We start from the raw sequence: 14754 nt of genomic DNA, 5'->3' as shown, positions 1-14754 counted from the left end.
TTACAGTTTCCAGTAATGAAAGAATAGCTCCTATCAGAACAAGTCCTTTGCAAATAACAACTATAACTCTAGGAAAAGGAGAAAAAAAAAAAAAGAAAAAACCATCTGAAGGCACTGGAAAGCAACCAAAAGCAGACAGAAACTGGAGGCAAGTATGTACTTGTAAGAAAAGATTAGCACTGGGTGAGTTTCCTGTTTATGTGTTTGTTTTCCCCTAAGGGAAGGCTCTTGTCAGTGGCTAAACCTCAAATAAAGCTCAAAGTCTTACTGTTTTGAAGAAACAGAGGACAGAAATTGGGGTAATGACAGCAACTGCAAAGTGAAGGGGTATATCTTGGAAAATAGAACCACAAAAAGAGAGTTCCAACATATACATGTATATTCTGTCCAAATATCTGAAGGACTTGAACTGTATATGTGCAGGGCAAAGTTCAAACAGCTCAGCTACAATTAGGAGAACTGAATAGAGATTTTAACTGCTTCCCACTGCAGTTTGGAAACTGAGTTCAGCCAAGTAAACTGTCTGCTAAAACAAAAAGTTAAGACTATTCAAAAACACATAAAAGATCTAGAAGCTCCACACTTATAACTCAAAAGTATAATCCAGGATATAATCCAAAATTACTAAACACAAGATAAAACAGGAAAATGTGACTCAAGCTCAAGAGACAGGTAATAAATAGAAAGTGATGTTGAGATATTCCAGATGTTCTAATTATCAGACAAGATTTTTAAAGCAGCTATTATAACTATGCTCATAAATGTAAAGGAAAAATGTTCATAATAAACAAACAAAATTGAAAAAAGAGAACTGAAAAATAAAATATTTGAAGTTAAACCTACAAAATATATACTAATTTAATGGTATTTAATACTGTATAGAACACTGATAGGATTCTAATTCTTGGATAGTTCCAGTAGGAAGTTCCTAGTCATGTTCTAATTACAGTGATATTTCTATCAAACATACCCATTTCTATATAAATTTACCTTGTACTATTCTCTTTAAAAGAATTTATGTATTACAAGTCCTGTGCTATTTTCTTTTAAAAAAGAAACAGTTAAATTTTGTGGAGGCAATGTAATGGGTGGGGTTACTTGGAAAGGTCTTTTATTTCTAAATCTATGGATATTCTATCATGAATTCTAAAGCAAATGAAGGGCAGACAGAATCAAAATGTCATTTTATGTGAATCTGAGTGATAAGAACTGAAGAATATTTATAGATTCTTGTAATCTTTTCTTGAGTTAAAATTTATTTTTAATGAGAATACTGGGTATAATTTAGGATCAGGCTTTAATGTTTTGACTTTACATACCTGGTAGATCCAACTTTATGCAAGGTAATGGTTTGCCTCTCCCAACTGGACACTTATAGACATCTCCAGTTCTGTTCTTGGGTTGACCAACTAGAGGAGAACCAATAAGCACCCTGGAAGTTAAATAACTCAATTAGCATTTTTGAATAAAAGGAAACATTTTATTTTAGTTATTTTATGACTAGTTCTAAGACAATGACAGTCTCATAGACATAATCAGATAGTTACCCTCTGTTAGTAATGTAATGTTATTCAAAATAAGCTGAGTGTCTTCAAATTGCAGGTTGACTTGTATTAAAAAACTATAAAATATATAGAGGAGAGATTTCAGTATATTTTATTTATTGTATTATATATTTCTTTATTATATATTTTATTTGGGGGCTGAAATAATAAATAGTGGTTAAGCCTGCTGCTGTGTTAGTTTACAAAGCATACATGGAAGTATAAATGACTTTTTCCTATGAGGAGTTGATAATTTCATAGAGAAGTTAGCAAATATAAACATTTGATTATCATAAGATTTAGTATTAGTATATACTAGTTTGTAAGCATTTAGAAAATAAGGATAGTTATGAGACCCAGGTTAAAATCACTTACTGTCTTTTTAGACAGAATTACAGAATCACTTTAATAATAATTAATGAAAAAATATAATCATGATTTATTTTAGTCCTAGGAAGCCATTTAACAAGTTTTCCTGTGATATCTTCAGGAATAGGGTGGATGAATGTGGTTGAGTGTTAAGGCACTTGGGTGGATTCACAGCTGCTGATTCATTGCTGGCTGAAAAGCTATATACTAAGATGCTGATTACTATCAACCAAAGGACTTTAATTATGTGCCATAAGAATGTACTTGGGTTGTCTTAGCCTGTATCTTTGTTTATGACTTTTGAGAAGATACAGAAAGCATAAAGTTATGTATCAAGTAAATCAGTATATCTATTTGGGCAATCAGAAGTGTCTCAAAATTCTGGAACTAGAAACTTAATAAACTAGTTAAAATTTAATATGAACCTATGTAAATAACTCCACTTAGCTGCATACTTTTATCTACATCAATACAGGATGTGGGCAACTTGACTTAATAGGAGTTCATGTAAAAACGACAGGGGGGTTTGTTGATAGCAAGTAAACATGAGCCAACAGTGTATCTTAGTATCAAAAATGCTAATGTGACCTTAGGCTGCATTGCTGGAAATAGATGCCCTGGTCAAGGAAAGTGATCACCCCTCTGTGCTCTGGACTGTCAGACCATGTCTGTAATCTCCAAATTAAAAGGGACATAGGCACAATGGAATGTATTTGGGAGTTATGACTCAGATGGTTAAGCACCTGGTAATTTTGTCAGACCAGAGATGCTTGAGGGAAAGTTGGGGATATTTAGCATAAAAAAAAAAAAATATCTGAAGGAGAGTTGAGAGGTTCCATAGGAGTGTAGGTGCTGAAGGCATATATTAAAAAAAAAAATCTAAATATTTGAAAGTCTTTCATATTGAAAAGAAATGGGATTTATTTTGTGTAAATTCTTTGGATAAAGCTAGTATTAATGAAAATGTTTTATAACATGCAAATATTGAATTGTTGAACAGACTCCCTAAAACATACCTATGATATAATGCCTTTGTAAAGCCATTTTTTATATGCATAAATAACCATAAAAATGTTTAAACCTTTTAATGTGTAATTCTTACTTCTGACAATCTATCCTAAAAAAATGGCCTAAATTAAGGGAAAAAGCTTAATGCATAAAAAATAATGCTCATAGTGTTATATACAATATACAAGATGAAAAAAATATAGTCAATAGCAAGAACTAATTAATTATTGTAGGGTCATTCTATAGAATATTGCAGTCATAAAAAATAATAGTTAATAAGATTGTATGGTGGTATTAAAATCATTTATGATCTAATTCAAGTAAAAATCTACCTCATTTAGTGAAAACCTATGACAATTCAAAGTGGATGACAAATGTCATATTAAGTGTACTCATCATAATAGCAATGACAATAATAGCTGGCACTTACTAAATCTATACCTTGTGCCATATACTGTTCTAAGTGCTTTCCATATACTAAGTAATTTAATCCTCTCCATTAAATACAGCATGAACTTTGGTGCCAGACTTCATGCATTCAAATCATAGCTTTGTCACTTAGTTAGTTGCATGATTTAGGACAAGTCACTTAGGCTATGTGCCTTAGTTTCTTCATCTGTAAAATGGAACTACTACATCTATGTAAAACATAGATTAAAAGGGAGTTCCTCAAAAAACAAATTATATTAAGGAAGTTATGGTTAGTGTTCTTTCCCCAATATTTTCAAAGCTTTTTTTTAATGTGATTGATTAGTTTTACAGTTAAGACAGTTTAGAGGAAAGTAGTGAGCCTACTATTATGGAAAATATTTAAGTTGAGGCTAGATGGATTGAATAATGTTTATTAAGAACAGTCTACAAGCCCAGCATGTACACTAGGCCCTGGGGATATGAAATTAATAAAACACATTTTTTTTAGGTTGCTTAAAACTTAGGGGGGGAAGCAGAACTATAAATGAACTATTATAATACTGAATAGGTCAGAACTTGGTGCAATTTCAGCAAGGTCTTAGAAGCAAGAAGAAACAGCTCTTTTGGTAAGTTCAAGTAGCTCATCGTAGCTGGAGTAGAAGTTGAGCCTGTCAAGCTAAAGAGTGTCCAGATCACGAACATTCCTATAGTCCAGTTTAAGGAATTTGGATTTATTATATGGAGGGGAGAGTTGGGAACCACCAATGCTTTTAAAGAGGGATGTGACATGATCAAATGCTTTACAGAGCTTATTTGCTTGCAGTGTCATGAATAAATTGGGAAAGGGGAAAATTAGACTCAGAGAGTGAAGGTAAGAGTTTCTAGACCCAGACAAGAAAGAAGGATCTGAATTTAGGAAGTGGAGAGGAAGGGAGAACAATTTCTACAAATAGAATATAAGTTATCTTACTCTAGGTTTCCCCAAAAGCAGACCCTAGACAAGGACTTTGCCAGTATATTTTGGGGAGGCAACTCCAAGCACACACAAATGTGGAGGTGGGAAAATGATAGAGGGAAGAAAGGCCAATAGAGTGCATTGATAATGGTTTACTTCTGCAGGCCTCTGGGCTCAGTCTTGCTGGTGAGCATCTCAGAAACCACGTGGAACATATATGAGCATGTTCTGAGCATGGTTGAGGCCCTAAGAGTAAATACTACTGCCTTATGAGAGTACAAAGTAAGAAGAGAGCTGAAGGAAAAAATAACACCTAAGATTTTAATGAGCAAAGGAAGAAAACTGGTAGGAGTGTCCAGAGAAGGAGAGAGAGAATCAGGAAACAGTGGTATCTCAAAAGACAAAGAGGAAAGAATGTAAAAAATGGGAGCCATGAGTAAAGAGCAGACCTCATTTCAAGATGTTTGGCTAAAAATGAGGGAGATGGGCCATGTCAATATGTGTGGGCTTTTTTTTCCCAGGCAAACCATCAAGGGTTTGAGGTGAGATTAATTTTATTATGGAAGGCATCCATATATTGATAAATGATGTTGAGAAAGAGCTAGTAACAAGAGAAAGGCTAATATTACAGAAGAGAGAGCCCCTGAGCTGGTAGAAGGGGTGGATCCAGAAGGACAAATTTGTCTTAGACATGAGGAAAGGCCACTGATTCCCTAGGCAGGGATTTGGTTGCCCCAGTATCCAGAGGTTTGAAACTGTAGTAGATGGCTTGGAAATTTTTTGGATTCTTTTAATGTGACATTGTCCTTCACTGTCCTTCACTAAGGCAGAATCTGTTTTTTCCTCCTGTCAAACTGGGATTACTTGATAAATAGAAGGCAGCAAAAACGGCACTGTGACTCCTGAGGCTTGAGTAGTGTATAGAATTGTCAAATCAATACATTGTACACCTGAAGCTAATGTAACACTGTATGTCAACTATATTTCAATAATTAAAAAAAAATGCATTACAGATTCTACTTCACTCTTTTGGAAATCTGAGATCACATGCTGTGAAGAAGCCCAGTCTAGCCTAATGGAGGATGAGAGGTCACATGTGCTTGAGCCAACAGCATGAACTGCCAGGCATGTGAGTTAAATCATCTTAGACCCTCCAGCCCCAAGTGAGGTACCAGATGAGCATTCATGCAGTTCCCAGGTAGCAGGGGAACACCTATGCAATCCTCAAAATCTTGAGAAATAATAAAAAATATTGTTTGAGCTCACAAAGTTTTGAGATGATTTGTTATATACCAAGAGATAACTGAAACAGGAAGGGAGGATAAAGTTTTAATCTAGAGCCCCTCCCTCCCTTCTTTCCTTCTTTCTTTCCTTAACTTCCTTCCTTCTTTCTTTGAAAACAGTAGCAATTGCCATTTCATGAGATTTAGAGAGAGAGGTAATTGGGTGGGGGGCTTGCAGAGATTTAATTTAGATTTAAACTGACAGGGCCTATGTAGACCAGTTAGGCAGCCCTCAGGCCAAAATGAGGTCAGGGATGTTTTGGAAGTTGTTTCTACTGTAGATGTAAGATAGGCCTCCAAAGACCCTTCCAATGCTAAGATTCCATGATCCAAATAGACAAATTATGTGTGTAGAAGAGTAGTGATTAGTTTAGGAAACGTACCATTAGCTGGGGAAAATCTGGGATAATTGATGAAAAGTGAGTGCTGAATGGCATGTTAATAGTAAAGTTATTGTGAATTTTAAAACAGGAGAGAAGAGAGATTTGCAGCCCAGGCAAAAGTTGAAAACAAGAGAGCAAGGGCTGAAAATGAGGGTGATGAGGAGGTCCAGGTGGTGGGAACACAGTGGAGAGCTTCCGTATACACTGGAGCAGGGAGGTTGAGAGTGGCATGCCTCCGACTTTAAAGGAAAGGCTCTGTAGTTTACATTTGATTTCTAGGGCAATAGAAAGCCCCTACAGTATGGTGATCACTGGAAATGACCCGAAATAGCAATTGGAGCCATGGCCGATTCTGGATTCTGGAGAAGTAAGCCCTGAGGTCTGAGAGCTCAGAAAGTAGTAGTATAGTAGGCCAGGACTACTTAATCTGAAGTAAGTCTCACTTTTTCCAAGCTGCATAAAAATAACAAGATCCTAGAAAAGTATCAGCATAGTCTTTATGGAATTTCAGGGATCTCCAGTATTCTCAATCCCCATTATCTTGCTCTTTTTTCTCAAATACTTACTACATTCTGACATGATATAACCTACCTGTTTATTACATTTATTATTTATTTTTTGTTCCCTCCTTCCCCAGTAGAATACAACCTTCACAATAGCAGGAATTTTCATCTATTTTGTTCACTCATATACCCTTAAGGCTTATAACAGTGCCAGAAACAAACTAGGCATTCAGTAAGTATTTACTAAGTGAATGAATTAATGGTTGTATCAAATGCTCTAAGAATCTGAATAAGACAGACCTGGGAATTTGTGACTCATGTGACCAGCTAAGAGGTCCTAATTGTGAAGTCTTCTTTTCCATTTTAGAGGCATTTTTGTTTAAGCAGAATGCCATATATGACTTTGGCATGACACAGGAGGCATTTCCACAGGTCCAGGTTCCAGAGAATCCTTGTGGTCACAGGACAGAATTGGCTGAAAGTCAGAAGGCTGGTGTTCCATGTCCTGGCCCTGATACATACTCACTATATTAAACCCTTGGCAGGTCATTCTCTGAGTCCCAGTTTCCTGTCTAGAAAATGAGGATGGTAACAATGATAACTGCTCAAACCCATAGGGTCACTGTGTGAAGACCCAAGACACATTGTGTCATGAACTATGGATATTGTTATTTCAAATTTTAATGCAAGTTTGCTTTAACTCATTACATTTTATTTCTATTAGATTTTTGCTTTTTCTATGGCACTATTGCAATGATGTGTGTGCAGATTAAGAGGATTAAAGAATGTTCTGGATCTCATTATTGATCTCTAGAGAAACACCTGATGAACTCAAAGATCATCAAAATGAGAGAAACAATTTTTTCTACACCCATTCTATAATGACTAATTCTAACTCTCTCTATACTCATTCTAAAATAACTAATTCTGATTCTCATTCACTCATTCTAAAAGTTCATCTTATACTCTGTTCTCCTCTATGAAAAAGCTCCAGTCATAATAAAATTTAGTAACCTGAGAAATGTTTGCTATTCATAATAGTCATTCTTGTCATTGTGACCATTATTTTACTTATTTGAAGAGTAGCTATTCTGTGACTCCTCTTCTTCATATTTATGTTTTTTCCTCTGTAAAAGATACTTTTCTAGAGATTTTTGTCTCATATTTACATTATCTCATGAACACTCTTTTCACCTCTTTTTTGATGTCCAAGCCAAAGTCACCATCAGAGTGCCAAGTACCCCCACCAGCCAGCCCCCCCTTTTTTTTAATGAATCGAGTGTTTGGTCATCTTGGAAAATGAAGTTACATAGTAGTCCCATTAGCTGCAGTACTTTCAGTAATGAAAGGTATAGGGGTGGAAATGAGGTGAGCCAAAGAAATGACAAGTTTAGCAAGGAGGAAATTTAAACTTCAAAAGATATTATAAACAATGGAAAATAAATACTATATTAAAATTGTAAGAGAAAATGTGATAGAACCTTTGAAAAATCTTTTTACCCCAAGCTTGAATAGGCCTTACTTAAAACATACATACATTGGAAATAGAGCATCAATCACATGAGTTCACTGGTAAACCTTACTTGGCATAAAGCAGGGTCCTCTAGGGAAAAGGCAGGAAGCCAACGTATTTTGATATATATTGGGTGGAGGATTGACTAGGGAGGTATCTGCATCATGAAACCTACTTTGAGAGGCAGGCCCACTGAAGTCACTGAACCCCAAGAATGGTTGCTTGATCAGCAGTTAAAAGGGTTGATGCACATATTAAAAGGAATGAAGCAAAGGAGCCACAGAGTGGAAAGCCCTGAGACAATACCTCATATTTCCCCATTTGGTGGAAACTTTGCCATACTGGTGATTACCACTAAATCTGGAAAGTTTGTGCAATGCTGAGCACATTTTAGTTTCTTCTCTTCAAAGCAAAATTATTAAACTAATTGTGTTTGTGAATTTTTCTGAACCACATTGCAATTACTTGGATGTTTCAACTCATGCTAGCCATAATGAACAATGGCTGATCTTAATCAGAGGTATAATGTGTTCTGCTACTGAGAAAACATGTGGTTTCTGAGCCAAATATATAAAGTAAATTACACTTCACAGTAAACTTTTGAAAGGTAAAGGGGGCATAAGGCTGCCCTTTTTTGTTAACTTTTAATTCTTTCCAAAGAATTAAAGTAATGCTTTTCAAATGCACAGACTGCACTTGTAATGGACCAACAAGTACTACTTCTTTTTATTTTATTTTATTATGTTATATTAATCACCATACATTACATCATTAGTTTTTGATGTAGTGTTCCATGATTCATTGTTTGTGTATAACACCCAGTGCTCCATTCAGTACGTGCCCTCTAGAACCCTCAGTTTGTTTCTCAGAGTCCATAGTCTCTCATGGTTTGTCTCCCGCTCCGATTCCCCCCCCCCTTCATTTTTCCCTTCCTGCTATCTCCTTTTTTTTTTTTTTTTTTTAACATATAATGTATTATTTGTTTCAGAGGTACAGGTCTATGATTCAACAGTCTTACACAATTCAAAGTGCTCACCATAGTACATACCCTCCCCAATGTCTATCACCCAGCCACCCCATCCCTCCCACCCCCACTTCTTCAGGCAAACTTCAGCCAAGATGCAATATGGGTCAGGGCGATTTTTTAAAAATCTGAGGTTGATGAGCTTCCAAAACCTGAGTAGTAAATATGATTTATAAAGGTACCCACCTCTGGAGAAAAACTGAGTAACAAAATCCACGTTCTCCCAAGTATGTCAATTATTCCATAGGCCATTTCTTAAAGTAAGTCTGCATCCTATCTGATTTTATAAACACAGAATATCCAGACATGTTTCTAAAATTTATTTTACGGTACCAGTGCCTGGATCTCTTTAGAACAATATGCTGCTATCATGCAATCCTTAAAGGTTTGGACATTTAGATTTTTGTAGTTTGCTCACTTTTAAATTCAGTTGGCCACACTGCTTTTGTTATTCTGATTTTTCACACCTCTTATATAAAACCATTGTAAATATGGAATGACAAAATGGAATTAAATATGACATCCTTATACATTCAAATGCTCACAAATTCTCACATGTATGTTAACATGTAAAGTCTGAAACTGTGAAGATAGTTATTATCAGCATTTACTTTTTAATATAGTTCTAATAAAGAAAAAAGCACCAGACTGGGAGTGGAGAGACGTGAGTTCTATTTTCAGCTCTGGCGCTAAGTAGTGACAGAAGTCACTTACAAAAAACAAAAAAACAAATACTTTATTGAAATATGATTGACATATTAAAAGTTGTACATGCTAATGTATACAACTTGATGAGTTTGGAGACAAGTATACACCTGTAAAACCATCACCACAGTCTATGCCATAAACATATCTATCGCTTCTACAAGTTTCCTCCAATGCTCTTTAGTTACTATTATTATTATTTCATGATAAGAACACTTAACATAAGATCTACCTTCTTTTTTTTAATACTTCTGATTATAGTTTATTATAATTGGATACAAATTAAGACGAGTCCTCCAAAAGAGACCATAGTACAAGGTCTGGGAGGGTCCCCAATGTGAAGTTTCTGTGTCCTCAGAAATACGTTGGCTTCCTGCCTTTTCCCTTGCAGCCCATCAGTGCACAGGAAGCTCACTCAAGCTTCAGTGTCCTGAGTTTTTATTAGGGCTTTATTATATAGGCATAATTACTTGAATAAGATCTACCTTCTTAATACATTTTTTTTTTTTTTTTTAGATTTTATCTATTTGACACAGAGGGAGAGATAGCACAAGCAGGGGGAGCAGCAGGCAGAGGGAGGGGGAGCAGCAGGCAGAGGGAGAGGGAGAAGCAGGCTCTCCACTGAGCAAGGAGCCCGACGTGGGGCTCGATCCCAGGACCCTGGGATCGTGACCTGAGCCGAAGGCAGCCGCTTAACAGACTGAGCCACCCAGGCGCCCCTCTTAATACATTTTTAAGTATACAATACAGTATTGTTAACTATAGGCAATATGCTATACAGTAGATCTGTAGTACTCATTCATCTTGCATAACTACAACTTTATGTCCTTTGACTAATACTTCCTTGTTTTCCCTCCTCCCAGCTCCTGGTAGCCACCATTCTACATGCTGCTTCTATGACTTTGACTCTTTTAGACTCCTTATATAAGTGAGATCATGTAGTATTTGTCCTGTGTCTGGCTTATCTCACTTAGCAAAATGTACTCCAGGTTCCTCCATGTCTCAAAAGGCACGATTTCCTTCTTTTTTTCAGGCTGAATAATATTCAATTGTATGTATATGACACATTTTTAAAATCTATTCATCCATCAATGGACATTAGATTGCTTTCAAATCTTGGTTGTTGCGAATAATGTTGCAATGAACATGGGAATGCAGATACCTCTTCAAGATCCTGATTCCAATTATTTTGAATATTTACCCAGATGTGGGATGCTAGATCATATGGTGGTTCTAGTTTTAATTTTTTGAGGAACCTCTATACTATTTTCCATAGTGATTGCACCAATTTTCATTCCCACCAACAGTGCACAAACGTTTCCTTTTTTCCACATCCTTGCCAACACTTATCTTTTGTGTTTTTGATAATAGTCACAGGAGAGCCATTTTTAACATTACTTGTGTGTGTGTGCTTGTTTTTTCATTAATGATAACAGGGAGTGAAACTAAATTCATTTTTTCAGCCAACAAATAATCATTGAATGTATATTATGTTTAAGGTCTGGTGCTAAATGCTGGGCAATGCACAGGATTGCAAGTGGGAACCAAAACCAGTCTTTGTTCTCTAAATATTTCCTCTAATATATTAACTTCTCCCTCTTATCTGTATTCCATTTCAGGTTTCCAACTATCCAGACATACTCAAGCTGTTTAAAACCATACTTACCAACTTCCTGATAAAACTTATTTTTCTTTCCTGTATATTTGTCTCTAAATGGCTACCTATTTCCAATGATCCAGTGTAGAAATTCTGGAATATGTTTGACTCCTCCTACATCTCCATTTGACATTTCCAAACTTCGACCAATGATTCATCTAAATTTATCTTGGATACACTTTTCTTTCATTCCAGTTCTCCCTAATCTAGCCTTGGACCTCATCTCTTAAGCACCAGATTGCTATTTTTGCTTACCTATAGATTCCCCAGCTTTTAGGCACTTTTTTCTCCAATCCAATCTTTACATAATTTCCTAAACTAAGGTTCATAAAAACCACCTACAATGGTTCTCAGTGCCCATTGCTTAGGTCCAAGTTCCTTTGTCTGGCTTCTAAGGTCTGCCACTACCCTTTCTCCTCTATCATCCCTGTGTCAGTCCCTTTTGCTTACCAACACACCCATTTCTCAAATCTATGCCCTTGCTTATGTCGCTTCCCAGACTGGAGTGGCATTGCTTCTTTTCTTATTAAAAATTAAATCATCTTTCAAGACTCAGCTCAAGAGTCAAGAATCAATTCCTCCTTCTCTTAAATCCTATTGAATTTATAGTGTATATTATACTGATTAGCACAATTGTTTTTTTTTAATATTTCAAGTTTTTATTTAAATTTTAGTTAGTTAACATATAGCATAACATTAGTTTCAGGAGTAGAATTTAGTGATTCATCACTTACATATAACAACCAGGGCTTATCACAAGTGCCCTCCTTAATGCCCATCACTCATTTAGCCCATTCCCTGTCCACTTCCTTTCCAGCAACTCTCAGTTTGTTTGCTATAGTTAAGAGGCTCTTATGGTTTGCCCCTCTCTATCTCTTTTTTTTTTTCACTTATGTTCATCTGTTTTGTTTCTTAAATTCCACATATAAGTGAAATCATATGGTATTTGCCTTTCTCTGACTGACTTATTTCGCTTAGCATAATATACTCTAGTTCTATTCACGTTGTTGCAAATGGCAAGATTTCATTCTTTTTCATTCTTTTGATGGCTGAGTAATACTTCATTATGTGTGTGTGTACATATACACACCCCGACATCTTCTTTATCCATTCATCAGTCGATGGACATATGGGGAGGAGCATAGGGAGATAGGTGGGGAGAAGCAGAGGGAGAGAGAATCCCTAGCAGCCTCCAGGCCCATTGCGGAGCCCGATTCAGGGCTCCACACGGGGCTTGATCCCACAACCCTGAGATCATGACCTGAGACGAAATCAATAGTTGGATGCTTAACTGACTGAGCTACCCAGGTGCCCAACTGAGTTTCAGTTTATTGTAGCTTATACTTGGCCCACTCACATTATTCTCTGAGAGGCAGAGCTCCCTGAATTGCAGGCATAATGCCTAAAAGAATAAAACTGGTGTCTAGAGACATGATTTTACCTGTCTAACCTTAAATGGGGTGGGGGTGTGGTGGTAAGTGAGAGTATAGGTTGGAAGGACAAAGAATACAAAACTCATACTCTATTATTAGATGTCTCATCTAAGATATTTGTAAGGAGAGTAGAGAGTGAAACACCTCCACAAATTCTAGTTTGTACCTAGGATATAATATTTGTATGCAGAAAATGTGAGAACTCAGATTCTTACTATTGATCATTTTGGGGGGCTTATGATCAAATGAAGTCTAAAAGATAAAGTGAAATGTCAAAAAATCCATATTTTTTCATTTGTGAAATATAGTAGAGTGATAGATTACTGTTTCCTAAGAGGCATAGATCTCTTTTTGATTATTCTTTTTGTTACTAGAATAGTTTAACTTATTAAACTGAAGCAAAGTTTAACAAATTCTTGTTCTTTTTTTTCCCAAAAAAACAAGAGGCACTAAAAATTATGTTAAATATAAAGTAAAAGAGCTTTAATATTAATTTTGTGTAATTTTCAACAGGTTAAATATACTTTAAAAATCATACCTGAAGTGAACTGAATCATTACTAATGGGCTTAAAAGCATATAAAAGAAATTCAGTAAGGTTCATTGTAAACAGTAAACCAAACTCAGTAGGTTAGTACATCACCAAAAATATAAGCTCAATAATATCTTATGGAAGTGATATTAACCCTTTCAAGATAGCTTCTCATCTACCTCTCAATCCTTCCAGCTGAATTGTTCTCTAGAATGAGAACAATTAAAGAACCCTTGCCAGAATAACAATTACAGAACAATGACTATTTTGCACAAGGACCTTCCTTGAGGTCAACACGGTTTCAACAGAAATCACTAACCACTTCCTTTAGTACTGCCAAGGAATTTTCCTTTTTTTTTACTGTGTCAGTTTCCATTACCAAATGATTAGACTGCAATTTCTATCATGCATGATTCATTCTGTTGAAGTATCATTCATAAAACAAACTGAAACCAAACAATATTTTCCATTACCTTGTAAAAAAAACTAAACAACAACACAACAAAATTGACCGGCTTACCATTTTCCTTCTTCATTTTCATATTGTTGAACAGTATATCCAAACATGTCCTCCACGGGGCCACTGAAGGTCATTGAATTTTTCACATCAACGTTGAATGATACGCAGAAGCCTAGAACAACTTTAAGAGAGAAAACAAAGTCCAGTTACACAGAGTTAACTAAGATTCCATAATGTTTTGAATTATGAAAGGCATGTTAAAAAGAGCAATGATGCTCAAAAAATGAGAACTGCAAGAAAGGTCTACAGCATTAATTGTATTACTGACTGAAAATAACAACTAAAGAATACAAGTACTAATATTCAAACAAAATCCTATAGAAATTTAGTAGCTGTACCATTCCCAGAGCTAATGACTTCAGAATATGAGCGAGCTGGCAAAAACTCATGTTTGTATATGCCTAATGTGGTTACAGATACCTTTCCGGTAGTGAGCCCTACAGTGAATCATGGTCACCAATGAAATGTAAACACCTTCATTTTCCTGTTTTCATTATGAAGGATGCAAGAATCACCCTTTAAATCCTCAGGAGAGGAAGCTTTCTCCTTGCTGCTTCCGAAGGCAATGCAAGCTGATTGCCTCCACCCAGAAATGGCTTCCTAAGCAGGCCTGAGATTTGCTCTGCTTCCCTCTCAATCAAGCAGTGGACAGAAAGCTTATCCTAATACACTAGAACCTCTGTATAGTGTTGGTGGTGATAACCTCACAGGTTGCTGTCCATGATATATCTAAATCACATGACATATCTAAAGAGCTTACTCAGTGCTTGACACACACTAGATAATCAATGAGAGTAAAATTCTCTTCAATTTCCTTAAAGTTCAGGTAACGAAAACCCTTTACAAGTGAGACTCTCTCCTGAAAGGGTTCTGGATGGTGCCAAATTCTGTCAAATGGATGGTGCCAAATTCCAT

The 14754-nt window shown here is 36.0% G+C and overlaps 1 protein-coding gene across 2 annotated transcripts in view; it reads right to left on the bottom strand.

Annotated features, from left to right (window-relative positions):
* Positions 1–14754, bottom strand: part of ITGA1 (integrin subunit alpha 1) — a 183202-nt gene that overhangs the window by 105488 nt on the left and 62960 nt on the right. For both annotated transcript variants that reach the window (XM_078066707.1, XM_078066708.1), the window contains exons 2-3: positions 13840–13960; positions 1320–1432 (exon numbers count right to left, since the gene is read on the bottom strand). In XM_078066707.1, coding sequence (XP_077922833.1) covers positions 1320–1432; positions 13840–13960 — 234 coding nt within the window. The remainder of the gene's footprint in view (positions 1–1319; positions 1433–13839; positions 13961–14754) is intronic.

This window comes from Halichoerus grypus, chromosome 2 (genome assembly GCF_964656455.1).
Source record: "Halichoerus grypus chromosome 2, mHalGry1.hap1.1, whole genome shotgun sequence".
In the NCBI taxonomy this organism is placed as follows: domain Eukaryota; kingdom Metazoa; phylum Chordata; class Mammalia; order Carnivora; family Phocidae; genus Halichoerus; species Halichoerus grypus.
This window is presented reverse-complemented; position numbering and strand designations above follow the sequence as displayed.